Source organism: Parasteatoda tepidariorum, chromosome 1 (assembly GCF_982258835.1).
Source record: "Parasteatoda tepidariorum strain Cologne lab strain chromosome 1, Ptep-v5.0, whole genome shotgun sequence".
NCBI classification, from domain to species: Eukaryota; Metazoa; Arthropoda; class Arachnida; order Araneae; family Theridiidae; genus Parasteatoda; species Parasteatoda tepidariorum.
In genome coordinates, this window is record NC_141755.1 from 30,727,330 (window position 1) to 30,738,163 (window position 10,834).

Genomic DNA, 10,834 nt, shown 5'->3' on the forward strand with positions numbered 1-10,834 from the left:
TAGCAATGTTAAATATTTCAGGTAATGCGAAATGATAATATAAATTCAAATCTAACATTCAGCCCCGCTCAATGTTAATTTAGATAATATTTAAATTGAAACGTAAACATTAGAAAATTCCACGACAGATTTTATTCAAGTCTTTTTGGCGGACATCGATTGCGTCGCATATTATAGCTGCTCGATGTAAGGTTAGGGTGATCCTGAGATTGGATCTTGTACTTTAGAAGCTGATTCTTCTTCTTCTTCCGAGCTCTCCTCTTCCTGGAATACAGACGTACCTCAAATGTAACGTGAACGAAGATGTTGCACATGAACAACATTCAAAAGTTTATTTCGTGGATTCAAAAACTTGATCTGGTAGCATACACAGAGTGACGATCATCAACAAGCGGAGTTTTCTTTATGCTTCTGTTGACACACATCCTGCACTAATGTTACATTTCTTAGGTATCGCGAAATAATAACAATGTAAACCTTACAAAGGGATAATACTGAACCTGCAAAGTTACGGTAATTATATTGTGACTATAAAATTAATTGAACTAATGATCTGAGAAAATAATTATAATTTTATTAATAGCAAAATAATTATAATTATAAATCAAAAATAGTTATAATTCTAAATAATTATAATTATCAGTGAAAGAAAGTTGTTGTTTCTAATGACACTTGCCATACCAGCAAACCTGCTTGGTGAAACCAAGCGAATTTAAGGCAGAGGTTGCATTTCTCGTTTTTCAATGACACCATCTGAGGCCAAGAATAAGACTTCAGTCACACACACACGTCACAACCTTTTTAAAATTCTGAACCCATTCATGTATCCATTCATTCCCCCACATATCGTAATTTTGACCGGAACCAGAGAACGATCAATCTCTAATTCAGTACCCCCAAAGGTATTGCTTTGTTACTTGGAGAACTTCGTGACCCGACAGATTTAACGTACATCAGTCACCATTTAGTCTTTAGACTGCGGGGATTGAACTCATGACCTCTTGGATATGTGCCCAATGCTCTACCGACAAGGCTATGTGAAAATTAATTTATAATGAACATATAAAAAAATTGATATTTTTGCAGGTACTTTTCAATTGCCTCCTTCCAGACCTGGTAACGCTTCTTTACCAGACTCCAGAAGGTCGTCGGGAGTCCCAGAAGAATCTGCACTGCCACCATCCTATTTAGCAAGCGATGAAGAATTTTTAAGTACAGCACAATTCAATGACCTCTTGCAGCTGCAAGACTGGACTCGAACATCTAGAAAAGGGTCAGACACTGCCAGTAACATCTCCATGAACAGTGCGGAAGTTCCGTTTGCCTTTGAACTGCATCTGAGACAAATGCTTAAAATATCGGACAAACCAGTAAAAAGTCTATTAAAAACTAGGTAACATTTTTTTTTATTTCTACTTACGATAAAGTCCTTTAGAAATGGTATAATTTTTATGCCTCAGTCATACTTTTCTTTTTAACTCATTTGTGTCTTTAAAAAAATTCTTCTGAAAAACCGTTCCTTTTGCCAAAGAAGGAAAGAAATAATTTAGACTAAAAACTATTTCTACAACTGTGTACGATTTTGAAAAGTACAGGGAGGGAACAGTAGCAGAATCATTTTGGGGCAGAAAAGGAATGCTTGGAGCAAATAAATTTGGTTTTTGGCGCAGATTCGAGCAAAAACTCTTTAATTTCAGAGTGCATATAAAATTAGATTTTTGGGCATATTTGAGCTCATAAGCTAACATTTTACATATATTTAACAGAGTGGGAAAAAATGCATCATTGAATTTAAAAAAATAAAAGTTCAACAAAGAATTACTTAAATAAACAGAAAATTACTATTAAGTTTTTAATTTAAAGTTTTTAAAGTGCAAAATTTACAACAATCGTTATTGCTTTTATTTATATATTTTTAAAAGAAGAGCCAGGTGTTTTATTATTAAAATTCTTCTCAGTATTCTATGTGTAAGCATTTTATGATGCAAACAATTTAAAATTACAAAATTAAAATTTATATTTAAAAAAGATTTAAAAAAGTTTCCTAAACGACACAACAGAAAGGGTAAAAGAGGATTGCAATAATGTGTCATATTACCGAATTACGTCAAAAAAAAAAAAATATATAAATCTACTACCCTACATTAACCCTAGCAACAATTTTACCTTGACCCTAGTAGGGCTCGAAATTGGCTCAATATGGGTCCTATAAGAAGGACCAATATCGGGATGTCAAGATTTTTTAATATTGGTCCTATATAGAACTAATATATAGGGCCTACAGTAGCTGAGTAATGAATATTTAAATATCGGGCGAATCTGACAATTCTATGTAGGGCAGATATTGGTTGTAAAGTGGCTGTAAAACATCGGGTGTATCGGACATTTCTATATAGGGCCAATATCTGAAAACAATGGCCCTTTGAACCATAACTGAGCCAGATTCGTGCTTATTGGTCCAATAAGGGTACAAGTTATTTTGCTGCTTGGGATATTGTTAGCCATTAAAAAGTTTTCGCAACCAACTTGGCTTCTCTCTAGAACGCTTTGTGGTACTTTAAAGCATGTTATGGCATTTTGGCAATATGACTTTTCAATAACTTTTAAAAATCGCCACACATCTTTTCTGAAAATAAAACTTTATTTTTGGAGTAAGTGTGACATGTCGTGAAAACAAAAGTTACAAACAATGATTCTTGTATATTTCCGCAAACTCCCCAAATCCAATTTAAATAAAAGAAAGAAAGAAATTATTCTAAAAATCATTTCCCCAAATAATCAAGAACAAAAGTTATGGAAAAAGGATATAATGTTCCTTATTATCCAATAATTAAGACCAAACCAAATAGTAGAGAAAAAATACTTTGATGCGAAGTTTAAATTTGAATAAGACAACAAAATAACTATTCCGAATCTCATTGACGATTGGCAGTTCAAATATGGTTATACATCCCAAATATGCTTTAATTTATCTTCACAAATCTTAAATAGTTGAGCATAGTTAATGCCTTCACATTCTAGTGATGCTCTCAAAATATTCATCTCACATTTTTGATTTTTTCAAAAATATGTTATGAAAATATATTTTTTGGGAAATAAATAATGTAAGAACTTATTTTCCAAGAGCACGTAAGTTACTAATTAAAAATCTATAGTTCATTATTAATACAATTTTTATTACTACACAGAGAAAAATATCTGCTTAAATACCATACAATATAAAAATGCCATTTCAGGAAAGACAAGAAAAGAACATAATTATAATTAATAAAACAAAAATATACGGTATTTAAAACATCCATTTGTTAATTTTTCCTTTCAAATGGTAGAGCTTTATCAAAAATTATAGTTTTCATTACCACACATTTGTAAAAAATACAAAGCTGAAATGCAAATTTAACCGAATAATTTATGGCCATTTTTTAAAGCTATTATGATAAAACCACCGATTTTTAATACATTTAACAAATTTTATCACCACATAATTTAAAACCATATTTTATTGTTAATATCACCAAAATCATTACCAAAGCCCTTCGGTAAAAATTAACGCTCCTTTATGTGTTCCCATAGAGCCGAGAAAACCGTAAATTTTACGACATTTAGGAAGTTTTGACCATACATTTTTTTTCAGTGTAGTGATACTTATCATCTTACCTTCTTTATTTGTCAAAAGCGTGCTACTTAAATGTATTTTGTAAGAAAAAAATGTGATAAAGGAGCATGTAAGTTTCTAATCAAAAATCTGTAATCTATTACCATTATGATTTTTATTATTGTTATTATTATAAGTACTACTAAAATTCTACTACTACATCTACTACAAAATTAAGGCAACAATGATCCAATGCAATTATGTATGCCTCAAGTGTTGCCAACTTATAGAAATATAAAAGATTTTTGAAGCATATATATATATATATATATATATATATATATATATATATATATATATATATATATATATATATATATATATATATATATATATATATATATATATATATATATATATATATATATATATATATATATATATATATATATATATATATATATATATATATATATATATATATATATATATATATATATATATATATATATATATATATATATATATATATATATATATATATATATATATATATATATATATATATATATATATATATATTCTGAAGAACTTATACTAATTCCTGTTTGGAAAATTTTTCACAAATCATCACAAGTATACACTCTGAAGTCTATGTCATGAATATTGATTCATTTTAAAATGGATATTTTCCTCACCACGTGACAAATTAAGATACTCACTTCCTTAAGCGATGATTTTCCAGCTCCTAACTAATGCCCTAAATCTAAGTTAGAGGAGAAACTATTGGAAAATCGATTAAAATAGTCAGATTCACAACGCAGTTTCTAACTGAGGATTAAATTAAGCTTTCGTTTAATCTTTCAACTCCATTGTATTAATTTCTGAAGAATTCTAAATTTTAATGCATGATGAAATAAGATTCCTGTTATGATGATTCAATTTTACGCCACAATTATAAATGCCTTACTGTGGGTTTTAACTTATTATAAATCATTTTTACTGCACATAAATTAGAACCCTTTCATTCCAATAAAGCTGAAATTAAAAATTCATTTTTGTGCCAAATATATTTTTTTTTTGTTCTCGATGAATCCAACAATATTTTTAAACATAAAGATTTTTAATAATTTAAAATATCTAATTTTTAATAAATTATTCTATGATAAACAGACCCAAATATTCAAGTTAATAAAGAGCTAATACGATTTTTGTAACATAATTTAGTTTTCAACCAAGTATTAAAGTATAAATTCTTCAGTAACTAACGATACAGAAGCATTTAATTATATGAAATGCAATACATAAGAACAATTTAACATTACATACCTACTATTGGGTTGAGTAAAAAGTCATTTCGTTTTGTCTTGAAGGTTAAAGCTTGATCAAGGATACATGTTTCTCTTTATACTATGATCTTTAGACATCGTTCGGTAAGTTTCATAATTCTTCGTTCGTAGTTGAACCTGTCTTTTTTTGCGAAAAACTGAACATGGTGCTGATTTACAGCCTCATCTTAATTTCCCGTTTTTCCACGCAGGAAATTTTAAAGATAGTGAAACAAGTGGAGGTCTGGCGCTACTACTAAGGTCAGGAGAGTATGGGGGTAGGACAACACATCCCACATCAGCTCCAATAACTTTTGGGTTGCCAAAGATATGTGTGGTCTCGCGTTGTCATGATGAAAAACACTACTCTCTTACGATTGATGAGTTCAGGACGTTTTTGAATGACATATTCGTTCAAACTGTTCAATTCCTTACAGTACGCATCGAAATTGGTTGTTCCATTCCTTAATTGGAGATCAAAAAACACGAGACCCTTCCTATTCCACCAGACCCGAAAGCCTAACTTTACTCTGATGAAGTTCTGGTTTTGAAGTCACTGATAACGAATTTTCCCCTCTTGACCAAAACCGTTTGCGCATCACATTGTTGTAAACAATCCACTTCTCATCCCTAGTTATCATTCGTTTCCAAAAATTGGTCTTTCTTTCATGTTGCATATTTTGTTCATGCAGTCAAATGAACTTCTTTAAGTTCATGAGGAACCCAAATTTCGAGCTTTCTTACGTGTCCCAGTTTCTTTAGATGGACGTGAACACTTTTTTGACTTATCTTCAATGTCCCTGAAATCTCTGGTGTCGTGTAACCTGGGTTTAACTGAATCAATGTCCTCATTTTGTCATCATCAATTCGGATAAGCGTTCCTGATCGAAAAGCATCCTTCAAATCGAAATTGCCAGCTCGGAATTTATTGAACCAGTTTTGGCATTGGCGTTCTTGTAGAATATCGTCACCGTAAACTTTACGCAATTTTTCACAAACTTAACACGCGTTTTTCGCTTTTTTCTTCTGACGCGAATTTTACGGAAATAAAATTGTAAAATAAAGCGAAAATGAACACTTTGATCTTCCATATTCAACAAGCTGTCAAAACTCCAAAACTCAACGAAAGACCCCAAATTATTTTTTACAATGAAGCTTAAACTGTCAGATATCAATGAAGTAAAAATTACTGTTACAAATGTTCTAAGATTTTCAGGAACTGCACAACTGCCATCTGTTGCAAAAAAAGGAAAAAAACGCAATGGCTTTTTACTCAATACATTAAATTAATTCAAATATTATTTTATTAATATAAAAATATAATTTACTAAATTTTTAACAATAATTTTCTATAAAATTGTCTAGGCTTATAAAATTCGAGGAAACTTGGTAAGTTTTGGTTATCTGAGTTAAATTTGTATGATGTGTGAATCGAAAACGCAAATAATCACTTATCAAGGAAATCACTTCACTTTCATCGACTTAATTTAGAAGATTTCGTGTGACAGAAATGTTGCATCTTAGTCATTAAAAATACTAGAATTGGTTCAATAATGTTATATTATAAATTATTTCAATTCTTCTCTATTTATTATATTATTTCGTTTCTTATTCACGCTTCTTATTCAAATTGTTTTTACATAATAGCCTACTGGTGTGCTCAAAATCTTAAATCCCATGTATTATTTTCAACATTTATATCTTGTTTTAGGGTAATAAATCCCGAAGGGACCAATTTGCAAGATGAAACTATTATTGTAAGTTGTGCTGGTCATTACAATGACGATGAAGCTGTTCTCAAATGGACACGAGATAAAAGTTCGGAAGACGTAAGAAAAACGTTTGTTTTTTTATTAGTTATTTCTTAATAGTCTTAAAATGATTGTCTTCTTGTAACGGCAATTTATAGATAAAAAACTGTCATTAACCAAATCATTACTTCATTTTGATCATTTCAATCAGAAAGTTTAAAAAAACTTCAGATTAAATACTCAAATTGTTAGTGTGCTTAAAATTAGCATAACTTTAGTTTAAAAAGTTTAAGCATTTAGAAATAGAAGTAATAGAAAAATATTCTTTTCTGTGTGTAAGGATATTTATTACTTGAGAAATCATCGTAAAGCAACTACATAAAGCACTGAAAGTCTACATTTTTAAATTTTTCAAGCGTAGTTCATGTAATATTTAATGCAATTGCTGACTTTAAAAATCTCGATGCCTTGCTGCAATGAAACATTTTTTTAACTTCTAAGGAAACTGAACTTAATTTATTATTGTTCGCTTGTGATTAGTAATCTAATTAAATAATTTTGTTATTTTTTGGAATTCAGGGTTTTTTTTATATATTTTTTTTCTAAAACCTTATCTGTAAGCAATTGCTTTGATTTCAACTATTAAATTACATAGTGTAACTAAATTTGCTATTTCGTTAGTAACTTGCTTTAAATCTGTAACAAAGTGGTTTCTTGCAATCGATTATTTTAATCATTGATGAAAACACATGCTTGTAACATTGTGCAAATATCCTATATTGCAATTTTTTTTTCATATTTCTTTATCATTAGTTTAAGTTCTTTTATACCACTCATTGCACTCTCTCCATCGAAGAGCCAGTCTCTCTCACGACATGGACTTCCATAGTCGAGGGTACACTATTGGCACTACTATTGGCACTAGTTACTCTTACGTCCTGGTAAAAGTCATAATGGCCCCAGAAATTATACTAGTTTCTGAATCCAAATTTGATCAAAGACGTTATAGATGGGGTTTTTTAATATCTTTCTTAATGAATACATTTGAATAAAAGTCACTTAATATGAACTTCTTGCGTGCCACCGAAATTCATGTAACGTGCCATGCAGTGTCACGCGTGCTATAGGTTCTTGATGTCTGGCGTAGATCAAAACTTACGTATTTAGTTTCAAGAAGAATTTACTAGCAACAATAACTTTCATATCAACGGCTGAAAATATTTGATTTTAATGTGAGCGGTGCTTCCTAAAAGCCGAGTTTTCTGTTTTTCTTGGATCTAAAAGAACTCCGTTTAAAGTAATTTAAAAAATGAAGAATGAGTGTATAGTGCTAGAATTACACAGTAATAATCTGTTTTACCTAAAAAAGATTTTCTAAGTTCTTTGAGTGTATACGAATATCAATATGCTTACAAAACTCATTTGACATTTATTTACCTTTAATATTTTTCTAGCAAATGTGGTCCAATGACGTCATAATAGATGTCTGCCCTTTGACCCATACTATGAAACCATCTCCATTTGCTCGAGTAAGATTGCCAAGACGAGCATCAGTAGCTACTACGACCCACGGCAGTTCAGAGAGCAGTGACTCATTCGTCGGTCGTGCTTCCATTGAAAGTGGAATAGCAAAAGTTCAACAGATACTGTCCAGAGTCAGTGAGAGAACGTAATTATCCTAAACAACATTCGAAAATTGTAGGAAGAAATAGCAATCTATTGTTGTTCGTCAGGAACTTTTAGGAATTTTTACAAAACTTTTTCTGTGATACTTGGTTGAACTGATGTCGTAGATCAATGTCAAAATGTGATTGTTAATGTCTTGGGTGATTTTCCATGTGCTCCATATGTGACAGACTTAAAAGTATTCTTGACTATTTTGATACATTTTAAGAGTATACAAAGTATTACTGAAAAATATATGAGAAGTTTATGAAAGTTTGTAAGAAAAAAAAAGTATTTTTGATGCTGTTAATAATTCACTTAATAAGATATATGTTCCACACAATAGTGGCAAAACCTTCAAAGTGTTGTTTGCATTAGTTGTACTAGTTAAAACTTAAACAAAGGTCATATTATATGTTAAAAGAATTATTAGAGCATTCAAAACGTAAAAACTGGCGAAGGCAGTGGAAAACCCATGAAGTGCGAATTTCAAAAGGTACTTAACGTTTAAGAAAAAAAAAAGATAAGCATATTTACATGGTTGGTTTTGAAGAGGAATGATTAGACTCTCAAAAGTTCTGTTCAACTTTGGACCATTATATCTGAACCTTGAACCAAAATGCGGTGCACATTTGCAACAACCTTAATGAAAAGTTAAATTGAACCATACATTCGCTCTGGTTAAATCATAATATCGTGTAATCAAGTTTAAGAAATGCGATTATATGGTTCACCTTACCAACATATAAAGGTTACCACAAGTTTGGACGGTTCAACACATAGAATAAACGTGTGATCAATCAGTACGTAAACTCGAGTAACTAGTCAACTATTGTTTCAATCCATATATATAAATATGTCTTTTCGAGTGAGCGGCAATAGCTTGGTGGTAAAAGGCACTGACAGATCATTGTGATAGACTGGGCTTCGAACCTCCAGCATCTTGAAACCCACCCAGCTTCAGATTGATGGGAAGCAGCTTGTCCAGTCCTTTGACGCTGAATTTTTATTAAATATATTTTACATACTTTTTTCATTACTTTGTATTAATTTATCCCAAAATAATTTTTAAAAAATTATATCTAGCATTTTAATAATATAAAATACAGTGTGAAACAATGTCTTGTTCTTCATTAAAAGTAATCAATAATTTTTCCAATCAATAATTTTTCAAATTTGCACTCACTAGCAGTTATCTAAAAGAAACAATTACACATCATTGAAATTTATTTAATTTACAAAATAAGTTATTGGTTAATTTTTAAATATGAATAAAAAAATTTCAAAATACTTTTTTTAGATTTCATAGTTTAGTACAGATATAATTCTGATATTCTAACAGATTTTTAAGTAACTGTTAGACTGATTTTTATAAAAATTATATTTCACTTGTAATTAGAGCACTGGAAAAAAATATATAAAAGGGACAGCGATGCTCCATCTGCATCAAAGATCTAGAAAGTAAAGAAGTCATTATGGGCAATACTAGTCATCTTGTCACAGTAATGCGGTTGGTCACGAAATTGTAAAGTCTAAACCTCTTAGCCCTAACTGACCTTAACCACCATTGCAATGAATTGTTGCGTGGATGCTTTACTTTGAATGGTTCAACACGCTTCTAAATTTCTAAAGATATATCCTTAAAAAATGGTTGATTTCATTCTTATGTTTTTTCCAACTTACAAAACTTTTTATGGGTTTATTTTAAGACAAAGCCAACAATATTTTGAGCAAGTAAGCAGGATAGAAACTCGCCTCCTGCAGGATAAAAATCGTGATTCTCCACCAGACTTAAGTAACATTCTCAGAAAAATTAGTTCGACATTAACCATAATATCGCGAATTTGCTTTGACTTTAATGTGATGAAAAGCTAAACCATATTGTACAGTAGGTCAAAAAAACAGACCACCCTGAAGGACTTTTGATCTAATGATCGGATCTTCATGTTCTCGGATTCAATCTTAATAGTTCCAGAAGGGTGACCAAAAATATGCTAATTAATTAATGCAGACGATATTTTAAGCTACAAAACCAGACACAAAAACGTACTTTCTCTGAATAAACACACCCTTTTTCCGGCAGATCCGGATTTCTGACCCTTTAAATATAGGGGACAGCCGTAATCTGGAAAATATGGTCCCCATAGTTTGGTCAGGAGAGCTGTCCAAAGTTTGGATCCCTTAATGTTAATTTTACTTTTTGCGTATTTCGCCATATCTCGAGAACTTTTTAAGCAAATTGAAAAAATTTTGCGCACAATTATAAAATTCGTTTATCCAAAGATAATTCCATGCAAAAAATAAATTTCAGTAAATATTTATTATTTTAGATTATTTTATTAAATAACAGCAAAAAAAGCTTGAATAGTAATCTATACAATTTTTACATCATTTTAAAGTATTTGATATTGTATAGTAAAATGCATAATTTGAGCGAAATCGGTTGAATTCGATTTCTCAGGAACTATTCAACCAATTTCGTACAAATTTTGTAT

At 30.4% G+C, this 10,834-nt stretch overlaps 1 protein-coding gene across 1 annotated transcript in view; it reads left to right on the forward strand.

The window, feature by feature from the left end:
* Positions 1-8,370, forward strand: part of LOC110282933 (uncharacterized) — a 338,382-nt gene extending 330,012 nt beyond the window's left edge. Inside the window, exons 28-30 of the mRNA XM_087161146.1 lie at positions 1,087-1,393; positions 6,635-6,752; positions 8,129-8,370. Of these exons, the coding sequence (XP_087017272.1) occupies positions 1,087-1,393; positions 6,635-6,752; positions 8,129-8,347 (644 nt within the window). The 3' untranslated portion in view covers positions 8,348-8,370. The remainder of the gene's footprint in view (positions 1-1,086; positions 1,394-6,634; positions 6,753-8,128) is intronic.
* Positions 8,371-10,834: the final 2,464 nt, after the last annotated feature.